The sequence below is a fragment of the Thalassophryne amazonica genome, chromosome 12 (genome assembly GCF_902500255.1).
Source record: "Thalassophryne amazonica chromosome 12, fThaAma1.1, whole genome shotgun sequence".
Taxonomy (NCBI): domain Eukaryota; kingdom Metazoa; phylum Chordata; class Actinopteri; order Batrachoidiformes; family Batrachoididae; genus Thalassophryne; species Thalassophryne amazonica.
Window position 1 is genome coordinate 52,135,802 of NC_047114.1, and position 23,732 is coordinate 52,159,533.

The 23,732-nt window shown below is 44.3% G+C and overlaps 1 protein-coding gene across 1 annotated transcript; it reads right to left on the reverse strand.

Moving 5' to 3' along the window:
• Positions 1 to 1,501: 1,501 nt before the first annotated feature.
• Positions 1,502 to 23,732, reverse strand: LOC117521845 (neuropilin and tolloid-like protein 1). The gene is made up of 6 exons (XM_034183199.1): positions 23,627 to 23,732; positions 18,654 to 18,781; positions 4,602 to 4,830; positions 4,015 to 4,128; positions 3,762 to 3,903; positions 1,502 to 2,205 (listed from the first exon to the last, which is right to left on the reverse strand). Exons 3-6 carry the CDS (start codon positions 4,822 to 4,824, stop codon positions 1,677 to 1,679), a joined length of 1,008 nt encoding a protein of 335 aa, XP_034039090.1. The 5' UTR covers positions 4,825 to 4,830; positions 18,654 to 18,781; positions 23,627 to 23,732; the 3' UTR covers positions 1,502 to 1,676.

The window sequence follows — 23,732 nt, forward strand, 5'->3', positions numbered from 1 at the left end:
TGGACCGGATTTTGGCGAAGCCATTTGATAGTCTTCCTTATGAAGAAGCCATGGCTGCTGTAGCAGCTACACTATTGCGGGCCCGGTAAAATAACAAAGGCGGTAAACAGACTCTAGGATCGAAAATGCGATAATTAGTGTTATAAACAACAACAACAAAAATCAAAGCCTCCCTTACCATTCCATATTCTGCAACCTTTCAAAATCCATCAGAATTGGCATGTCTCTTGCCTGTCCTTCGGCTCCGCCATAAGCACCGTCAGCATTATTATCGCTGCCAGAATGCTCCTGGTTTGAATGTTCGTCAGAAAGATACGGCTCCAATCTGTAGGGTCTAATCACTGCTGCGCCATCCTCAGGATCCAAGTCAGTCTCGATTTCCTCACAGAAACAATCAACACTTGAAGAGGAGTCAGAAAAGTTCTCAATCTCGTCACTGTCCACGCTGAGGTCTATCTGTTCTTGCTGTCAATCGAACAGACAAAGACGGGACTCTACAGGCTGTGACATCATGGCATCACTTGACCGCTGATGGAACGTTGCCAGCACGCTTTCCAAGAAACACACTTTTGAGAAGCTGTACAAACTTTATTTCTCAGTGATAATGATTAAAATCACTTTCAACTTACTATACTGTATGTATATTTTTGATATTTATATCAGTTTTACCTAATTTTTTTAGGTGTCATATCCACTTTAAATAATGTTTTAATGTGTGTCTATGTTTACAGTATTAACATACTAATTTACCACTTTGACAGTTGCGTTTTGATTATCTTCAACTCTATTATTTTGACTGCATAATGTTCTAATATCCAGCAGGGGTGGTGGCCAAGTGGTTAATGCGCTTGGTTTCAGTTCAGAAGGTTCTGGGTTCAAATCCCACCCCTGCCACATTTTTCCATGTAATGTGGAGTTGCGTCAGGAAGGGCATCCGGCGTAAAACTTGTGCCAATTCAACATGCAGATCCACCTTGGATTTGCTGTGGCGACCCCAAGTGCAAACAAGGGAGCAGCCGAAGGGACTTACTAATGTTCTAATATCCAGCTCTTCCTCTGTTTCTGAGACGGCAAAAAACAAAAAAATCTGCAAGAGAAAAAGGAGTTCTTGAACTGTATGTTAAATTTATGATTGTATTGTGGAAAAATCTGCACAAACTGTCTCTATAGCATCAGAAAAATGGAAGATGTCACAAAATAATGTTAAATAAGAAGAAAATACTTGACTGGAAAACACAAGTTCAACAAGGAACAGAGGAAAGGAAGTGAAACTGAATAGAAGATCAGTCATCATCTCAGTAACTCACTCATCATTTCATCCATTGATGTCACATATAACAGTTTGCTTCTTCTGTATCAAACACTGAGTACACTGTGTGTGGTGTAACATTAAAGGTGTGACAGAAATGCTTCTCAAGTCTAACAGAAATTCATTTATATTTCTACAAGTTTTTCCTCATACATGAGACCATCAAAATCTTCTTGAAAATCTACATTTGCCACAATTACACTGAAATCAGCTTTTAAAAATTGCCATTTTTATTCTATCAAGAGATGTTTATGTCCAAGCTCCAGTATGTAAAGTATTAAGTGAATTATTTCTATGTGGTTTTAGCAAATTAACTAGTTATTAATTCCTTCTATGACTGAGGGCACCAGGAGAATCATGTCTTACATTAGAAGTCATTGGACAGTGAGTGGTGAGCACCGTGATCCAGCTCTGATGAGTCGTGGTGGATCTGATGGGGATGCATGCAGCATTGGGCCATGATGGAATCATCATCCAGCATCATATCGTCATCCTCGTCTTCCTCCGCTCCGTACTCATCTACCCCATCCTGAGAGTAGCTGTGCTTCATCACCAGGATGCTCCTTCGGCTGGTTGGGGCTGAATGGTGGGAGAGGTGTGGCGACTGCTGGCTCACTATCACTGGTGGTGCCCCGTCAGGTAAAATGGTGGCTTCCCTCAAGCTCAAGTTGCTGTGGCTTCTGTGGATGCTGCCCTGTATGCTCCCCTGGTGCGAGCCGCAGTGGTGCTCATGGATGCATTTGGAGGATGGGGAGCGGTGAAGCTTGTTCAGTGTTTCAAAGTCCTCGGCTATTGCGGCCTCAGCCAGGTCAATGGACGGTGCATGCCGCAGAGTGCACAGCTCATAGTGAGGAGGCTCGAACACAGGGTGGAGGAGGGCGGGATCGAGGTCGTCTCTGCAAACACACAAGAAAGGCATGATACAATTTAACCAAACTTCAAATCCACTATAGACTTTCAATGTGAACTACTGAAGGTAATAATAATAATAATAATAATAATAATAATGTACTAATCTAATACCATCATGGGACTTAATGGTTTAAGGCTTTTGATACAGTGCAGAGCTATTAATTTATTTCATTGCTGTTTGCATTTGTGTTGGTGGTTATGATTTTCCGAGTTAAAACTGGTTGCAGTGTATACCCGTCTACAAATATTGTACACTCAAAAAACTAATGCAATGGATGAACTCAATTCAATTATGAGCAGGAGTTCGATCTAATAAATATATGAAGCCCCAACTCAAATAAAGCACATCCATGCAAGATCATTTAATTTAATTTGGTTGGGACTACATATATTTATTAGATGGAAGTCCTGCCCATAATTGAAGTGAGTTCATCCAATGAGTCATTTGTTTGTGTGATACACTCAAAAAACTGACTCAATGGATTGGATTCCATCTAATAAATATATGTAGCCCCAACTCAATTAAATTACATTATCTTGCATGGATGTGTTTTATTTGAGTTGGGGCTGTTGTGTGGGCCGCTGAAGAGGAGGTACTGCTGGCCCACCACCACCAGAGGGCGCCCTGCCTGGAGTGCGGGCTCCAGGCACCAGAGGGCGCTGCCGCCTTATGGGAGCAGCCTGGGTGACAGCTGTCACCCATCACTGGACACAGCTGTTCCACTCAGCACAGAGGTATATCAGGAGGACGGCGTCTCCACCTCAGTGCCGAGATATCGCCTTTAGACTGAGGTAACGTACTCTGCATTTATATTCTGATTAAAAGACTTGTTAAACCTTTTCAGGACTGCTGATTACTGAAAGCTAAATTGCTTGGATAAGTACTCACCTGCCTGCCATATTGTGACTAGAGGTGGAGGCGGCTTCTCCCCTCTCCGTTACTGGGTGCGGTCGCATCCACACCTGTGTGTTGTTGCTCTCTCCCGCCAGCAGTACCGGATCCGACGAGCGGAGGCAGTGGCCACCTGGGACTTCGGGACTTGGCGGTTCCAGTATTTCCAGGGTTCGGTGGCAGAGGAGATCTGGGTGGTTCCGGTTCGACTGAGACGGACGTCTCCTACCTTCGAGCCTGCCCACACGACACCAGCGGATTCGACCCCAAATTGTGATTGTTGTATTTATTGTGCTCGTTTCACAATAGTAAACCTTGTTATTCACCTTCCTCCATTGTCCGTTCATTGCGCCCCCTGTTGTGGGTCCGTGTACCTACACTTTCACAACAGGGGCTACATATATTTATTAGATGGAATGCACATAATTGAATTGAGTTCATCCAATGAGTAATTTTTTTCTACAGATTTTTTTTTTCAATTTGGTACACTCTGTTTTAACATGGAAGTTATCAAACTAAAATGGTAGCTCTAATCCTCAAAGAACAATGAGGATGAGCAATCAAATGCCTTTTCATTTCTGTTTTTAAAACATATCAGTACTTTTTCTTGAAAATGCTTTATATTTGATGAATTTTAAAATACTGAACCTGCGGATATATTTCTTGCGTGGCTGTTTGATCTGGATGATGACAGAGATGATAAGTAGGATAATAACCAGGCCACATGTTATTCCTATGATGATAAGGTTAGTACTATCCAAGGTGTCCAGGATACTGGCTTTCCTCTTTCCTGTTTAAAGAAAAAACATTAAGAAATAAAAATGACTAGTGCACGGTTAAGTGTGCAACCAAATCTAAATGAAACTTGAGCTTTACACTACATGCTTCTCCGCGTGTGTACCTTTGCAATGATTCTCATCCCAGGGATAAACACAGTTCTGGATGCCATTGCAGACCAATGTGTGGTTGATGCACATGTTGCTGTGGCAGAAGAAGGAGTCACCTTCACACGGCGCTTGAAGACAAAATGCACAAATCATATACAGAACATGTTGTACACTTACAATAGTTAAAACCCTTCTATAGTTAATGCTACAGTGTGTAAGATTTAGTGCCATCTGCTGGTGAGGCTGCAGAATGCATTGTGCATCACCGGTCACAATTATGACATTAGATAATTAGACATGAAGGGCTCGTTGTAAGCTCATAACAACAAATTGAGCCCTTATTGTAGGTAATTATACGCAAATGAACAGATGGTTATGAATCCCATGTCCCATTTCTCTGAATAAATACCTCTAAATCCTACACACTCTAGGTGTCTAATTTTTAGGTCCTGCCACCGAAGTCGATATAAAACAGTGGATTTTTTTTTTTACTCCGCAAGTAAGCTGATATTTTACAGACTTTATTTTTGCACATCCTCGTCGATGGCACACCTGATAAAGAGAAACTGTTGTCAAAAAACAAAATCATGTATTTTCTCACGTTCATGGAAGGTTGTAAAGAGAATCTTGAATTTGCTTCTCCGGCTTCCCTCGTCCGCCCACAGCCTCACGACTCCCACAGAGGACACCAGCATGACATCATTGGCTACAGTTGAGCAGAATTTATTCTTTAGGTGCTCAACTGAGCTGCTGCCATCATAAATGGCAACAAAGTTCCGCTTGCACTCATTGGAATTGTGCATCTCATACTCCATAAAGCGCATGTAGATCTGCAGGACAGAGAAAATATGCAGTGACAACAGAGGGATAAACTGGTACTGGTCCACATTCTTCATGCCTTGTATTTAAGAAAAAAGTATCTACATTCAGATCCAAAACTTGTTGGACAGTGACACCATTTTTGTAATTTTCATTCATACATTTTCTATACCTGCTTATTCCAGTTAAGGGTCACACAGGGAGCTGGAGACTGTCCCAACGGTCACTGGTGGATATGCAATGGGCCTCCAGTTCATTGTAGGGCCATATATGGACAAATAAGCATTCACACACTCACTCACATCCATCCATCCATTTTCTATACATGTTTACAATAATAAAGGGTTGGACAGTATTTATTTAAAATAGATAATGCATATTGTTTGAATTGCATAATAATTATGTTACCTATGCCATTTATCTTGTATAGGTAACATAATTATTACGCAATTCAAAGAATTGCATAATAATTATGTTACCTATGCCATTTATCTTGTGTAGGTAACATAATTATCATGCAATTCAAACAATATACTTTATGTATTTTAAATAAATAGTCATTATTATTGATTTAGAGTAATTATATTTTATTAATACTAAATACATAAAGCTGAGGATTATGCATTTCAAATGAATAGGATTTATAACAGTAATGAATATGCATCATGTACGGTTTATTTGGTAGGTTTGTATTAAAATTATCTAAAAAAAAAAGAAAGTAAATGGGAATTTGTCATGTAATAAAATTACATAAATCTTAAACATTAGGGTTAAATATTTCTGTGAGTGTACAGTCAATTTAAATTTCCCAATCCCGTTAACCTGCATGTCTTTGTGGGAGGAAGCCGGAGCACCCAGACAGAACCCATGTGAACAAGGGGAGAACATGCAAACTCCACACAGAAAGGACCAGGTGGGAGATGATCCCACAATCTTCTTCCTGTAAGGCAACTACCTGCCTCTCAAAAATTGTCACTGCCCAATTACTTATTGATCTGACTGTCAAAGTATACTTTTTGACAATTTGGTTTTTGTTTGGGGTTTTGGTTGTTGTTGTTGTTTTTTTTTTTTTTAACCTTTTTGATTCTGATAGTATGGCCAAAGCAAACGTCACCTCTCTGAGTTTTTCCTTATCACCGTTGCCAATGTGCTCGCTCTGGATGGTGGGTAAGGTTAGCCCTTACCTTTGTGAAACACCTTTGCACGACATATGTTGTGACCTTTTTTTAAACAAGCACAGACTCAAGGGTAATAGGAGGTGTGTTCCAGCTACACCACAACTGAGAGCTGGGCAACAGCTGATTTGAGGCAATGAGCTACAGCTCTGACACATCTCCAGCTCCGCTTCTTCCCCTTTCAGCTGCTTCCATAATACAACAGAGCAGAATAGAGCCTTTATTGTCATTGTACATACATATACATGCATACAACGAAATCTGTCCTCTGCATTTAACCCATGCTAATTACAGTTAGACACAAACCAACCACTAGGAGCAGCGATCAGCCACAGTCTTGCAGAAAGTCATCCACAGCAAATCGCCACAGCAAATCATCCTTCTCTATCTCGCTCTGTCCTCTGTACCTTCTTCTGTCACAATCAACCACACAAGTAAGATGATATTTTACAGACTTTGATTATTTTGACACCTCCTCATAGATGACACACCTGATAAAGAGAAACTCGTGTCAAACAAATAGAATCATGTACACTCTAAACCGGAATGTTCAAATTAATTAAAAACAAAAAGTTGTGTAAACTCAAAGTTTTAAGAAAAGTTTTGACTTACTTAAATATTTCAAGTTTGTGTAACATGGTCTTGCTTTTTGAGTAAATTAAACTCAGATTGTTTGATTAACTTGAACTGATTGTGTATTAAGTAAGCAAAACTTCAAACTATAACTTAAGCACAACTTAAAAGAATGAAGTAAAAAGTTAATTAAAAAGTAAAAGTTAATTAAGTAACTATACAACCCCAATTCCACTGAAGTTGGGATGTTGTGTAACATGTAAATAAAAACAGAATACAATGATTTGCAAATCCTCTTCAGCCTATACTCAATTTAATACACCACAAAGATATTTAATTTTCAAATTTTTTTGTTTTTGTGCAAATATTTGCTCATTTTGAAATGGATGTCTGCAACATGTTTCAAAAAAGCTGGGACAGGGGCAACAAAAGACTGGGAAAGTTGATGAATTAGAACACCTGATTGGAACATCCCACAGGTGAACAGGTTAATTGACAACAGGTGAGTGTCATGATTGGGTATAAAAGGAGCATCCCCAAAAGGCTCAGCTGTTCGCAAGCAAAGATGGGGCGAGGATCACCACTTTGTGAACAACTGCATGAAAAAATAGTTCAACAGTTTAAGAACAATGTTTCTCAACATTAATTTGCAAGGAATTTAGGGATTCCATCATCTACAGTCCATAATATAATCAGAAGATCCAGAGAATCTGGAGAACTTTCTACACATAAGCGGCAGGGCCGAAAACCAATATTGAATGCCCGTGACCTTCGATCCCTCAGGAGGCACTGCGTTAAAAAACGACATCATTGTGTAAAGGATCTTACTGCGAGGACTCAGGAACACTTCACAAAACCACTGTCAGTTAACACAGTTCGTCGCTACATCTACAAGTGCAAGTTAAAACTCTACTATGCAAAGCGAAACCCATACATCAACAAAATCCAGAAACGCCGCCTTCTGTGGACCCGAGCTCATTTGAAATGGACAGACGCAAAGTGGAAAAGTGTGCTGTGGTCTGATGAGTCCACATTTCAAATTGTTTTTGGAAATCATGGACGTCGTGTCCTCCAGACAAAAGAGGAAACAGACAATCCAGATTGTTACAGCACAAACTTCAAAAGCCAGCATCTGTGATGGTATGGGGGTATGTTTGTGCCCATGGCATGGGCAACTTACACATCTGCGATGGCACCATCAATGCTGAAAGGTAAAAAAAATCAATCAATCAATCAATTTTATTTATATAGCGCCAAATCACAACAAACAGTTGCCCCAAGGCGCTTTATATTGTAAGGCAAGGCCATACAATAATTACGTAAAAACCCCAACGGTCAAAACGACCCCCTGTGAGCAAGCACTTGGCGACAGTGGGAAGAAAAAACTCCCTTTTAACAGGAAGAAACCTCCAGCAGAACCAGCCTCAGGGAGGGGCAGTCTTCTGCTGGGACTGGTTGGGGCTGAGGGAGAGAACCAGGAAAAAGACATGCTGTGGAGGGGAGCAGAGATCAATCACTAATGATTAAATGCAGAGTGGTGCATACAGAGCAAAAAGAGAAAGAAACACTCAGTGCATCATGGGAACCCCCCCAGCAGTCTAAGTCTATAGCAGCATAACTAAGGGATGGTTCAGGGTCACCTGATCCAGCCCTAACTATAAGCTTTAGCAAAAAGGAAAGTTTTAAGCCTAATCTTAAAAGTAGAGAGGGTGTCTGTCTCCCTGATCTGAATTGGGAGCTGGTTCCACAGGAGAGGAGCCTGAAAGCTGAAGGCTCTGCCTCCCATTCTACTCTTACAAACCCTAGGAACTACAAGTAAGCCTGCAGTCTGAGAGCGAAGCGCTCTATTGGGGTGATATGGTACTATGAGGTCCCTAAGATAAGATGGGACCTGATTATTCAAAACCTTATAAGTAAGAAGAAGAATTTTAAATTCTATTCTAGAATTAACAGGAAGCCAATGAAGAGAGGCCAATATGGGTGAGATATGCTCTCTCCTTCTAGTCCCCGTTAGTACTCTAGCTGCAGCATTTTGAATTAACTGAAGGCTTTTCAGGGAACTTTTAGGACAACCTGATAATAATGAATTACAATAGTCCAGCCTAGAGGAAATAAATGCATGAATTAGTTTTTCAGCATCACTCTGAGACAAGACCTTTCTAATTTGAGATATTAATATATTAATATTAATATAAATACAAAAAAGCAGTCCTACATATTTGTTTAATATGCGCTTTGAATGACATATCCTGATCAAAAATGACTCCAAGATTTCTCACAGTATTACTAGAGGTCAGGGTAATGCCATCCAGAGTAAGGATCTGGTTAGACACCATGTTTCTAAGATTTGTGTGGCCAAGTACAATAACTTCAGTTTTATCTGAGTTTAAAAGCAGGAAATTAGAGGTCATCCATGTCTTTATGTCTGTAAGACAATCCTGCAGTTTAGCTAACTGGTGTGTGTCCTCTGGCTTCATGGATAGATAAAGCTGGGTATCATCTGCGTAACAATGAAAGTTTAAGCAATGCTGTCTAATAATAATACTGCCTAAGGGAAGCATATATAAAGTGAATAAAATTGGTCCTAGCACAGAACCTTGTGGAACTCCATAATTAACCTTAGTCTGTGAAGAAGATTCCCCATTTACATGAACAAATTGTAATCTATTAGATAAATATGATTCAAACCACCGCAGCGCAGTGCCTTTAATACCTATAGCACGCTCTAATCTCTGTAATAAAATTGTATGGTCAACAGTATCAAAAGCAGCACTGAGGTCTAACAGAACAAGCACAGAGATGAGTCCACTGTCTGAGGCCATAAGAAGATCATTTGTAACCTTCACTAATGCTGTTTCTGTACTATGATGAATAATAAAGATAGATTGATCATATTTAAGATCGAAGCATTAATTAATGGTAGGGCTTCCTTGAGCAGCCTGGTAGGAATGGGGTCTAATAGACATGTTGATGGTTTGGATGAAGTAACTAATGAAAATAACTCAGACAGAACAATCGGAGAGAAAGAGTCTAACCAAATACCGGCATCACTGAAAGCAGCCAAAGATAACGATACGTCTTTGGGATGGTTATGAGTAATTTTTTCTCTAATAGTTAAAATTTTATTAGCAAAGAAAGTCATGAAGTCATTACTAGTTAAAGTTAAAGGAATACTCGGCTCAATAGAGCTCTGACTCTTTGTCAGCCTGGCTACAGTGCTGAAAAGAAACCTGGGGTTGTTCTTATTTTCTTCAATTAGTGATGAGTAGTAAGATGTCCTAGCTTTACGGAGGGCTTTTTTATAGAGCAACAGACTCTTTTTCCAGGCTAAGTGAAGATCTTCTAAATTAGTGAGACGCCATTTCCTCTCCAACTTACGGGTTATCTGCTTTAAGCTGCGAGTTTGAGAGTTATACCATGGAGTCAGGCACTTCTGATTTAAATCTCTCTTTTTCAGAGGAGCTACAGCATCCAAAGTTGTCTTCAATGAGGATGTAAAACTATTGACGAGATACTCTATCTCACTTACAGAGTTTAGGTAGCTACTCTGCACTGTGTTGGTATATGGCATTAGAGAACATAAAGAAGGAATCATATCCTTAAACCTAGTTACAGCGCTTTCTGAAAGACTTCTAGTGTAATGAAACTTATTCCCCACTGCTGGGTAGTCCATCAGAGTAAATGTAAATGTTATTAAGAAATGATCAGACAGAAGGGAGTTTTCGGGGAATACTGTTAAGTCTTCAATTTCCATACCATAAGTCAGAACAAGATCTAAGATATGATTAAAGTGGTGGGTGGACTCATTTACATTTTGAGCAAAGCCAATTGAGTCTAATAATAGATTAAATGCAGTGTTGAGGCTATCATTCTCAGCATCTGTGTGGATGTTAAAATCGCCCACTATAATTATCTTATCTGAGCTAAGCACTAAGTCAGACAAAAGGTCTGAAAATTCACAGAGAAACTCACAGTAACGACCAGTGGACGATAGATAATAACAAATAAAACTGGTTTTTGGGACTTCCAATTTGGATGGACAAGACTAAGAGTCAAGCTTTCAAATGAATTAAAGCTCTGTCTGGGTTTTTGATTAATTAATAAGCTGTAATGGAAGATTGCTGCTAATCCTCCGCCTCGGCCCGTGCTACGAGCATTCTGGCAGTTAGTGTGACTCGGGGGTGTTGACTCATTTAAACTAACATATTCATCCTGCTGTAACCAGGTTTCTGTAAGGCAGAATAAATCAATATGTTGATCAATTATTATATCATTTACTAACAGGGACTTAGAAGAGAGAGACCTAATGTTTAATAGACCACATTTAACTGTTTTAGTCTGTGGTGCAGTTGAAGGTGCTATATAATTCTTTCTTTTTGAATTTTTATGCTTAAATAGATTTTTGCTGGTTATTAGTGGTCTGGGAGCAGGCACCGTCTCTACGGGGATGGGGTAATGAGGGGATGGCAGGGGGAGAGAAGCTGCAGAGAGGTGTGTAAGACTACAACTCTGCTTCCTGGTCCCAACTCTGGATATTCACGGTTTGGAGGATTTAAGAAAATTGGCAGATGGTGATGAGGGACAGCTGTCATCTCCAGCTGCTCCCGTGAGGCGGCGGCGCCCTCTCGTGCCTGAAGCCCGCCATTCAGGCAGGACGCCCTCTGGTGGTGGGCCAGCAGTACCTCCTCTTCCAGAATTATGAGGATTATGCATTTCAAATGAATAGGATTTATTACAGTAATGAATATGCATCATGTAAGGTTTATTTGGTAGGTTAGTATTAAAATTATCTAAAAAAAAAAAAGAAAGTAAATGGGAATTTGTCATGTAATAAAATTACATAAATCTTAAACGTAAGGGTTAAATATTTCTGTGAGTGTACAGTCAATTTAAATTTCCCAATCCCGTTAACCTGCATGTCTTTGTGGGAGGAAGCCAGAGCACCCGGACAGAACCCATGTGAACAAGGGGAGAACATGCAAACTCCACACAGAAAGGACCAGGTGGGAGATGATCCCACAATCTTCTTCCTGTAAGGCAAGCACCTGCCTCTCAAAAATTGTCACTGCCCAATTACTTATTGATCTGACTGTCAAAGTATACTTTTTGACAATTTGGTTTTTGTTTGGGGTTTTGGTTGTTGTTGTTGTCGTTTTTTTTTTTTTTTTAACCTTTTTGATTCTGATAGTATGGCCAAAGCAAACGTCACCTCTCTGAGTTTTTCCTTATCACCGTTGCCAATGTGCTCGCTCTGGATGGTGGGTAAGGTTAGCCCTTACCTTTGTGAAACACCTTTGCACGACATATGTTGTGACCTTTTTTTTAAATAAGCACAGACTCAAGGGTAATAGGAGGTGTGTTCCAGCTACACCACAACTGAGAGCTGGGCAACAGCTGATTTGAGGCAATGAGCTACAGCTCTGACACATCTCCAGCGCCGCTTCTTCCCCTTTCAGCTGCTTCCGTAATACAACAGAACAGAATAGAGCCTTTATTGTCATTGTACATACATATACATGCATACAACGAAATCTGTCCTCTGCATTTAACCCATGCTAATTACAGTTAGACACAAACCAACCACTAGGAGCAGCGATCAGCCACAGTCTGGCAGAAAGTCATCCACAGCAAATCGCCACAGCAAATCATCCTTCTCTATCTCTCTCTTTCTCGGCAGCGAGGTGGAGTTGCTGCCCGGCTTTTATAGTGATGGTGATGATGATGAGGGACAACTGTCAGATGGTGATGAGGGACAGCTGTCATCTCCAGCTGCTCCCGTGAGGCGGCGGCGCCCTCTCGTGCCTGAAGCCCGCCATTCAGGCAGGACGCCCTCTGGTGGTGGGCCAGCAGTACCTCCTGTTCTGGCGGCCACACAACAGGACCCCCCCCCTCAACGGCCCTTTCGACGGACGTCCAGGAGCCTGCGCACGGTCCAGGCATGCTCCCCGTCGATAATCTGGGCAGGAGGCGGCGCCGGTCCGGGGGTGCAGAGTGGAGAGGAGTGGCAGGGCTTGATACGGGACACATGGAAAACAGAGTGAATCCGCAGTGAAGCTGGTAGCTTCAGCTTCACTGCGGCCGGACTGAGGACTTTGAGTATGGGGAAAGGTCCGATGAATCTGTCCTTTAACTTCTGGGATTCCACTTGCAGGGGAATGTCCTTGGTGGACAACCAAACCTCCTGCCCGGGCTGGTAAGCAGGGGCCGGGGAACGCCGGCGGTCTGCATGGGCCTTGGCCCTCGTCCGGGCTTTAAGCAGGGCAGAGCGGGCAGTGCGCCACACCCGACAGCACCTCCTTAGGTGGGCCTGGACTGAGGGCACACCGACCTCTCCCTCCACCACGGGAAACAATGGGGGCTGGTACCCAAAACACACCTCAAACAGGGAGAGGCCGGTGGCAGATGAGATCTGGCTGTTGTGAGTGTACTCGATCCAGGCCAGATGGTCACTCCAGGTCATCGGGTGCGCAACGGTCACGCAGCGGAGGGCCTGCTCCAAGTCCTGGTTCGCCCGCTCTGCCTGTCCGTTCGTCTGGGGATGGTACCCGGACGAGAGGCTCACGGTGGCCATCAGTTCCCTACAGAAACTTCCCCAAACTTGCGAGGAGAACTGGGGACCACGGTCGGAAACAATGTCAGATGGAATCCCATGCAGACGTACGACATGGTGGACCAGGAGGTCTGCAGTCTCCTGGGCCATCGGGAGCTTCAGGAGGGCCACAAAGTGGGCCACCTTGGAGAACCGGTCCACTATTGTGAGGATGGTGGTCATGCCCTGGGACAGCGGGAGGCCCGTGACGAAGTCCAGGCTGATGTGGGACCAGGGGCGGTGGGGCACAGGTAGTGGGTGAAGGAGTCCCTGTGCCCGTTGGTGATCGGCTTTTCCCCTGGCGCAGGTGGTGCAGGCCTGGACATACTCCCGGACGTCGGCTTCCATGGACGCCCACCAGAAGCACTGCTGAACCACTGCCACGGTTCTTCGCACCCCTGGGTGACAGGAGAGCTTAGAACCGTGACAGAAGTCCAGGACTGCAGCTCTGGCTTCTGGTGGGACGTAAAGTCTGTTCTTGGGGCCGGTCCCCGGGTCCGGGTTCCGTGCCAGGGCCTCCCGGACGGTCTTCTCCACGTCCCAGGTGAGGGTGGCCACGATAGTGGACTCGGGGATGATGGGATCCAGAGGATCTGACAGCTCGGTTTTGACCTCCTCTTCGTGGACCCGGGACAGGGCGTCAGATCGTTGGTTCTTAGTCCTGGGGCGGTAGGTGATCTGGAAGCCAAAACGCCCGAAGAACAGTGACCAGCGGGCTTGCCTAGGGTTCAGACACTTGGCGGTCCGAATGTACTCCAAGTTCCGATGGTCCATGAAAACCTTGAAAGGTACCGCAGCTCCCTCCAACAGGTGTCTCCACTCCTCAAGAGCCTCTTTCACCGCTAGGAGTTCCCGATTGCCGACGTCATAGTTTCGCTCTGCCGGGGTCAACCTGCGGGAAAAATAGGCACAAGGGTGGAGGACCTTATCGGACTCCCTGCTCTGGGACAGCACGGCTCCTATCCCTGAGTCAGAGGCATCCACTTCAATAATAAACTGGCGATTGGGATCGGGCTGCACCAGAACTGGTGCAGTCGAGAACCGGCATTTCAACTCCCTAAACGCGGCGTCGCACCGATCCGACCAGGTGAAGGGGACTTTAGTGGAGGTAAGGGCCGTCAGGGGGCTGACTACCTGACTGTAGCCCTTGATGAACCTCCGGTAGAAATTTGCGAAGCCGAGGAAATGTTGTAGTTTCCTACGGCTTGTTGGTTGGGGCCAATCTCTCACCGCCGCAACCTTGGCCAGATCAGGGGCGACGGAGTTGGAGGAGATTATGAACCCCAGGAAGGACAAAGAAGTGCGGTGGAACTCGCACTTCTCGCCCTTCACAAACAGCCGGTTCTCCAACAACCACTGTAGGACCTGACGTACATGCTGCACATGGGTCTCAGGATCCGGGGAGAAGATGAGGATGTCGTCCAGGTATACAAAGATGAACTGGTGCAGGAAGTCCCGCAAGACGTCATTAACCAACGCTTGGAACGTCGCGGGTGCATTGGTGAGGCCGAACGGCATGACCAGGTACTCAAAATGACCTAACGGGGTGTTGAATGCCGTCTTCCATTCGTCTCCCTTCCGGATCCGAACCAGGTGGTACGTGTTCCTAAGATCTAGTTTCGTGAATATCTGGGCTCCATGCAGGGGCGTGAACACCGAATCCAACAGAGGTAACGGGTATCGGTTGCGAACCGTAATTTCGTTCAGCCCTCTGTAATCAATGCATGGACGGAGTCCGCCGTCTTTCTTGCCCACAAAAAAGAAACCTGCACCCATCGGGGAGGTGGAGTTCCAGATCAATCCGGCAGCTAAAGAGTCCCGGATGTAGGTCTCCATTGATTCGCGCTCAGGACGTGAGAGATTGTACGGCCTGCTGGATGGGTACTCAACGCCCGGGATCAAATCAATGGTGCAATCGTACGGCCGGTGCGGGGGAAGAGTGAGTGCCAGATCTTTGCTGAAGACGTCAGCAAGATCGTGGTACTCCTCAGGCACCGACGTCAGATTGGGGGGAACTTTGACCTCCTCATTAGCTGTCACACTGGGTGGAACCGAGGATCCTAAACATTCCCGGTGGCAGGTTTCGCTCCACTGAGCCACAACCGCAGACGGCCAATCTATCCGGGGATTGTGCTTCACCATCCATGGAAACCCCAAAATCACTCGGGAGGTAGAAGGTGTTACAAAAAACACAATCTCCTCCCTGTGATTCCCAGACACAACCAATGTCACGGGCCGTGTCTGGTGTGTGATTAATGGGAGAAGGGTGCCATCTAGTGCCCTCACCTTCAATGGAGAAGGGAGAGCCACTAGAGGGAGCTCAACCTCCCATGCCCATCTGCTATCCAGCAGATTCCCCTCCGACCCCGTGTCCACCAGTACTGGGGCGTGAAGGGTTAAATCCCCACTTAGGATCGTTACTGGGATGCGTGCAGATTTACGGGATTTTTCATCGTGAATGTTATGACCCACCCTTAGCCCAGTCTCTAAGGGCGGGTGTTGTAGTTTAACCGTTTGGGGCAGTTTTCTGTATGTGCTCACATGAGCCACAGTAAAAACATTCCCCGCAGGCCAGCCTCCGTTGTCTGTCATTGGATTTAACTTTGGCCCTGCTCGTGTCCATAGCTCGTCAGCAGGGGGAGCTGTTGCCACACGGAGCTCTCCGGCTGTGGAGCGTGGGGACGGCGGCACCCTTTCGGACCCGGAAGGGAGAGGGACAGCTCGCGCCCGGCCATGTCCTTCGCCTCGCTCCCGACGATGTTCTTCCAACCGGTTGTCTAACCATATGACCAGATCGACAAGCCCGTCAAAATCCTGCGGCTCATCCTTAGCCAGCAAGTGCTCCTTCAGGACTGGAGACAGTCCGTTTACGAAGGCGGCGCGGAGTGCAACGTTATTCCAGCCGGACCTCGCAGCCGCGATGCGGAAGTCGACTGCATAAGCGGCTGCACTCCGACGCCCCTGTCTCATTGACAGCAGCACACTTGAAGCAGTGTTGCCTCTATTGGGATGATGAAATACCTGTTTAAACTCCCTTACAAACCCAGTGTGCCTCTATTGGGATGATGAAATACCTGTTTAAACTCCCTTACAAACCCAGTGTATGTGGTTAAGAGCTGTGAATTTTGCTCCCAAAGCACCATAGCCCAGGCGCGTGCCTCTCCTCGGAGCAGATTAGTCCGCGTACGTCTCAACATAACCTCTGTACGGTTCCGGGGGGCTTATGTATGCTTCAGGGGACGGGGGGGGGGGGGGGGGGGGTTCGTTGAACCACCACTGGAATGTCTGTATCCAGTGCTCGGTCAGCAGGAGGAGGAGCTGCAGCAGTGCCCCTGCTGGCGCGCTTCCATCTGGGCGGTGAGAGCCTCCATCCTCCGATTGAGAATCACATTCTGCTCGGTCACCAAGTCCAACCGAGCAGTGAAGGTGGTTAAAATTTGCTGTAGCTCACCTAACACGCCTCCTGCCGACTCCTGTGCACCCTGCGTTCCCATTGGTGGTTCAGCCGATGGTCAACGCCCCTCGGGATCCATGACACTGTTGGAAAAGTGTCGTGACACGGACCCACAACAGGGGGTGTAAATGAATGGACAAGGAATAAGCCAAAAGTAACAATTTACTGTTGTGAAGTGCACAACGACATACAAACAATCACAGTCTTTGGAGTTAAACAATGTACTACGGTGACGTGTGGGCAGGCTCGAGGATAGAAGACGTCTGTCCAGAGAAGAGCCGGGTCCCATACGATTTCCACTGCCAACGGATCTGGAACACACCGGAGCCGCCAAGTCCTGAGTCCCCAGGAGGCCACCGTCTCCAGCTGTCAGATCTGGTACTGCTGGCAGGAAGCAGAAACAGTTAATGGTAGGTGTGTGTGCACACACCCAGTAAACAGTCAGTAAACAGTTCCGTCCGGAGGGCAAAACACCTCCACCTCCAAACAACTACATGCAGGTCCTGACACTACTTATCCGTGAGGAGAGAGGTACGTCGTCTCCTGTTGGATCTGCAAATCCCAGCCTCCAGCTGAGGAAAGGTCCAGGAACGCCTGCAAGGCAATCAAGAAAACACTGTGCGATCGGCACCAAAACTGCAGAGAGGTTTACCTGGTAGGTAGACTGATTTCTCGGCAGCGAGGTGGAGTTGCTGCCCGGCTTTTATAGTGATGGTGATGATGATGAGGGACAGCTGTCAGATGGTGATGAGTGACAGCTGTCATCTCCAGCTGCTCCCGTGAGGAGGCGGCGCCCTCTCGTGCCTGAAGCCCGCCATTCAGGCAGGGCGCCCTCTGGTGGTGGGCCAGCAGTACCTCCTTTTCTGGCGGCCACACAACAGGTGATGTAACACAGTGGTAAACATACCACTGTCCCAGCTTTTTTGAAATGTGTTGCAGGCATCCATTTCAAAATAAGCAAATATTTGCACAAAAACAATCAAGTTTATCAGTTTGAACATTAAATATGTTGTCTTTGTGATGTATTCAATTGAATATAGGTTGAAGAGGATTTTCAAATCGTATTCTGTTTTTATTTACATTTTACACAACGCCCCAACTTCATTGGAATTGGGGTTGTAGATGAAAATACATATGAGATGACTTACTAAACACTTTAGCAGGGCTGATGGCCAAGTGGTTAGTGCACTTGATTTTGATGCAGAAGGTATCTGGTTCAGACCTCACACATACCACATTTCTCTATGCAGTGTGGAGTTGCATCAGGAAGGGCATCTGGTGTAAAACGTGTCAGCTCAACATGCAGATCCACCTCGGATCCCTGAGTGAAAAGCAAGGGAGCAGCTGAAGTGACTTACTTTTACTTAATAACCACTTTAATTTAATTGTAATTATGAGGTACAAGTAGCATATAAAACTTTTAAGTTCTGGGAAAAATTGACTTTAAGCTTGTGAACTCAAAAATATTGTGGGAGCTGATTTCCTCAGTATTTTTGAGTTCTGCTAACACGTTTGGGTTTACAGTGGATTTACTCAAATTCATGTAATGTTGTGAAGAGAAAGTTGAAATTGCCTCTCTGGCTTCCCTCATCTGCCCCACAGCCTCACGACTCCCACAGAGGACACCAGCATGACATCACTGACCACAGTTGAGCAGAATTTATTCTTGTTCTCCTTCACCACATCCATAAACGTCCTCTTTGATCTTCCTCTTTTCCTCCTGCCTGACGGCTCCCTCCTCAGCATCCTTCTCCTGATATAGCCTTCATTACTTTTTTTGCACATGTCCAAACCACTCTTTCACATCGTGTCTAATACATCCAGCACATGGGAACAAAACATAGCTGGAATAACAGTGACTGAGACCAAACAGAGACAGTGGACTTCCACAGACAGAATGAACCGAGCTTTTAAAAAATTTTCTTAAAAATTGTGCATAAAAAGTGCATGCAATTAAGTGTGCTTACAATAAACATTATTATTGCATGCAAACAAACGACACCAGTCACTACATATTTTTAGGATTTTTGACCACATACAGACCTTTGAATTCAATGGAGCCCTGATATACCATCTGCAGTCCACAGCATCAGTTTCCAGAGCTTGGCTCTCTCTCGCTATCTGGGTTGAGTCCACAAAACCTTCTGGGCCGCTCAGCTCAAATTCACAAACTGCAAAAAAAATAAAAATAAATAAATAAATAAATAAATAAATAAATAAATAAATAATAATAATTAAATTAATAAATAAATAAAACAGTGCTTATAATCTGTACCAATTCACAGTAACTTATTAAATGTTTAGTAGCATTTAGAAATAATAATGTAAAGAACATTTACAGCAGACCAAACATGAGCTACATTTGCTCATGTATGTCATACATCATATACATACAACCCCTGGCAATAATTATGGAATCACCGGCCTCGGAGGATGTTCATTCAGTTGTTTAATTTTGTAGAAAAAAAGCAGATCACAGACATGACACAAAACTAAAGTCATTTCAAATGGCAACTTTCTGGCTTTAAGAAACACTATAGGAAATCAGGAAAAATAATTGTGGCAGTCAGTAATGGTTACTTGTTTAGACCAAGCAGAGGGAAAAAAATATGGACTCACTCAATTCTGAGGAATAAATTATGGAATCACCCTGTAAATTTTCGTCCCCAAAACTAACACCTGCATCAAATCAGATCTGCTCGTTAGTCTGCATCTAAAAAGGAGTGATCACACCTTGGAGAGCTGTTGCACCAAGTGGACTGACATGAATTATGGCTACAACACGAGAGATGTCAATTGAAACAAAGGAGAGGATTATCAAACTCTTAAAAGAGGGTAAATCATTACGCAATGTTGCAAAAGATGTTGGTTGTTCACAGTCAGCTGTGTCAAAACTCTGGACCAAATACAAACAACATGGGAAGGTTGTTAAAGGCAAACATACAGGTAGGTAGGTAGGTAGGTAGATAGATAGATAGATAGATAGATAGATAGATAGATAGATAGATAGATAGATAGATAGATAGATAGATAGATAGATAGATAGATAGATAGATAGATAGATAGATAGATAGATAGATAGATAGGTAGGTAGGTAGGTAGGTAGGTAGGTAGGTAGGTAGGTAGATAGATAGATAGATAGATAGATAGATAGATAGATAGATAGATAGATAGATAGATAGATAGATAGATAGATAGATAGATAGATAGATAGATAGATAGATAGATAGATAGATAGATAGATAGATAGATAGATAGATACTTTATTGATCCCAGAGGGAAATTCAAGGCATCCAGCAGCTTACACATTAGACAAGACACACACATTGCACCAGACACACAAAATAGGGTTAAGTAAATAAAAGAAAAATGGACTAATCAATAAAAGCTACTAGCTAAAAAATAAAATTTGTGTGCAAGTACAGCATCCAGTCTCAGAGAATATGACGGAGGAGTAAATGTAGTAGTGCAGTAGTGAGGAGGTAGCACAGATGTAAACAGTACACAATGTGAACAGTGTAGGTTGTGCAAAGAAGAAAGCAGTGTAAACAGTGTTGGTAGTGCAAAAGAAAGCAATAAAAGGTCAAACAGATGTGTCACAGGATTATTTCTTACTGAGATGGGAAGAGTTGAACAGTCTGATGGCCTGAGAGACAAAACACTTCCTGAATCTGTCCGTGTGGCAGGACTGGGACAGCAGTCTGCTGCTGAATGAGCTCATCTGCCTGATGATGGCGCTGTGCAGAGGGTGCTCAACATTGTCCATGATGGCCAGCAGTTTACTGAGGGTCCTTCTCTCTGCCACTGATGTTAGTGTCTCCAGCTCTGTTCCCAGCACTAAACCAGCTTTCCTCACCAGCCTGTCCAGTTGCCCGGCATCCCTCCTCTTCATGCTGCTCCCCCAACAGACCACCACAGAGAAGAGGACACTGGCTACCACAGACTGGTAGAACATTCGCAGGAGTTTATGGCAGATCCTGAAGGACCCTAACCTCCTCAGGAAGTACAGTCTGCTCTGTCCCTTCCTGTAGAGGGTGTCAGTATTGGCTGACCAATCCAACCTATCATTCATAAGTGTCCCCAGATATTTGTAAGTCTGGACCACCTCCACATCGGCCCCCTCAATGAAGAATGACTGCAGAGTGGGCCCGGACCTTCTGAAGTCCACTACCATCTCCTTTGTTTTGGCAATGTTCAGCTGCAGGTGGTTTGATTTGCACCACTCCACAAAGTCCTGTATCAGGTCCCTGTACTCTCTTTCCTGTCCCTCTCGCACACATCCCACAATAGCAGTGTCGTCTGAAAACTTCTGCATGTGGCACGACTCCGAGTTGTAATTGAAGTCTGATGTCTACAGAGTGAACAGAGCTGGAGAGAGCACAGTTCCTTGTGGTGCTCCAGTGCTGCTGATCACTGTGTCCGAGGTGCAGTTACTGAGTCTGACGTATTGTGGTCTTCCAGTTAGATAATCAGTGATCCAGGTGACCAGATGAGTGTCCACCTCCATTTCCATGAGCTTGTCTCTCAGTAGCAGGGGCTGGATGGTGTTGAAGGCACTGGAGAAGTCAAAAAACATGACCCTCACAGCGCTTTTACCCCTGTCCAGATGAGAGTGGGCCCTGTGAAGGAGGTAGAGGATGGCGTCCTCCACTCCCACCTTCTCCCTATATGCAAACTGCAGTGGGTCCTCAGCATGTCTGACCTGAGGTCTGAGGACGCTCAGCAGCAGTCGCTCCATGGTCTTCATCATGTGGGATGTCAAAGCTACTGGCCTGTAGTCATTCAGCTCCTTCGGGTGTGCCTTCTTAGGAACTGGAATGACACAGGATGTCTTCCACGTGACTGGGGCCTTTCCGAGACGCAGGCTCAGGTTGAAAACATGCTGGAGGGGCTCCCCCAGTTGGTTGGCGCAGGCCTTAAGCATTCTGGGACACACTTTATCCGGGCCTGCTGCCTTCCTTGGGTGGAGTCTACTTAGCTCTCTCCTGACCTGGTCTGCCGTGAAGGAGGGAGGATGGTGAGAGTGGGTGCTTGTTCCGGCTGACTGTGACGATGATGATGATGATGGTGGTGAGGATGGTGATGGTGAGGACGAGGGCTGATCCACTGTGGGTTTTGGTGCTGACGGTGATGGTGATGATGGTGAGGGTGAGGGCTGATCTGCTGGGGGTTTTGATGGTGATGAAGTGATAACTGCTGCGGGAGGGGTTGATGGGGGGTTTGCAGAGGTAGAACAATCAAACCTGTTAAAAAAAGTCGTTAAACTGGTTTGCTCTGTCCACACCCCCATCTACTGGGCTGCGGCTGCTGCTTTTGCAGCCTGTGATGGTTTTCATTGCATCCCAGACCTCCTTCATGTTGTTGTCTTGCAGCTTTCTCTCCACCTTCTTCCTGTAGGACTCCTTGGCCTCTTTAAGGTGAGCCTTTAGTTCCCGCTGTACACGCCTAAGCTCCGTCCCATCTCCGTCTTTGAACGCCCTCTTCTTTTGGTTTAGAAGATTCTTGACATCGCTGGTGATCCAGGGCTTGTTGTTTGGAAAGCAACGTACAGTTTTTATGGGAACAGCAACGTCCCTACAGAAGTTCAGGTAGCCCGTGATGCAGTGTGTCACCCTGGTAGACTAAGGAAGACATCAAAGTGTCAAGACAGAAAACTTAAAGCAATATGTCTCAAAAATCGAAAATGCACAACAAAACAAATGAACGAATGGGAGGAAACTGGAGTCAACGTCTGTGACCGAACTGTAAGAAACTGCCTAAAGGAAATGGGATTTACATACAGAAAAGCTAAACAAAAGCCATCAATAACACCTAAACAGACAAAAAAACAAAGTTACAATGGGCTAAGGAAAACCAATCGTGGACTGTGGACGACTGGATGAAAGTCATATTCAGTGATGAATCTCGAATCTGCATTGGGCAAGGTGATGATGCTGGAACTTTTGTTTGGTGCCGTTCCAATGAGATTTATTAAGATGACTACCTGAAGAGAACATGTAAATTTCCACAGTCATTGATGATATGGGGCTGCATGTCAGGTAAAGGCACTGGGGAGATGGCTATCATTACATCATCAATAAATGCACAAGTTTACGTTGATATTTTGGACACTTTTCTTATCCCATCAATTGAAAGGATGTTTGGGGATGATGAAATCATTTTTCAAGATGATAATGCATCTTGCCATAGAGCAAAAACTGTGAAAACATTCCTTGCAAAAAGACACATAGGGTCAATGTCATGGCCTGCAAATAGTCCGGACCTTAATCCAATTGAAAATCTTTGGTGGAAGTTGAAGAAAATGGTCCATGACAAGGCTCCAACCTGCAAAGCTGATCTGGCAACAGCAATCAGAGAAAGTTGGAGCCAGATTGATGAAGAGTACTGTTTGTCACTCATTAAGTCCATGCCTCAGAGACTGCAAGCTGTTATAAAAGCCAGAGGTGGTGCAACAAAATACTAGTGATGTGTTGGAGCGTTCTTTTGTTTTTCATGATTCCATAATTTTTTCCTCAGAATTGAGTGATTCCATATTTTTTTCCCTCTGCTTGGTCTAAAAAAGTAACCATTACTGACTGTCACAATTTTTTTTCCTGATTTCTTATAGTGTTTCTTAAAGCCAGAAAGTTGCCATTTGAAATGACTTTAATTTTGTGTCATGTCTTTGATCTGCTTTTTTTCTACAAAATTAAACAACTGAATGAACATCCTCCGAGGCCGGTGATTCCATAATTTTTGCCAGGGGTTGTATTTGTTTGTTTGTGGTTTATCTGTGGACAGCACTGCCAGCACTTACAAATCAGAACCACAAAATTGGGTCATTGTTAATTTTTTATTTCCCAATTAAGAGTCAGTAAAAAAGATGTGTGCCAGCTTTGTTTTGTCTCATTTCAAAAAGTCAAGTAGAGAGGGCACCATACCTCATCATCCCCTTCATAGTGTAATTACTAAAGCCAATCCATACATGGTGATCACATAGTTATTTAACATATTTATTTCAAAAACTGAATACTTACGAGGAAGAACAGGCAGTGTCACAAGCTCTTTGAACTCAGGGTCTAAAAGCAGAATGTAAAATTAAAATGGTCCGAGACTAATTGCTGTAGTATTTAGTAAAAACTG

Coding starts and splice junctions, on each gene's coding strand:
- LOC117521845 (XM_034183199.1), bottom strand. CDS start 4,824: ATGCGCTTTATGGAGTATGAGATGCACAATTCCAATGAGTGCAAGCGG. Junction 3,904..4,014: donor GGATGAGAATCATTGCAAAG/GTACACACGCGG, acceptor TTCTTTAAACAG/GAAAGAGGAAAGCCAGTATC. Junction 2,206..3,761: donor CGCAAGAAATATATCCGCAG/GTTCAGTATTTT, acceptor GTGTGTTTGCAG/AGACGACCTCGATCCCGCCC.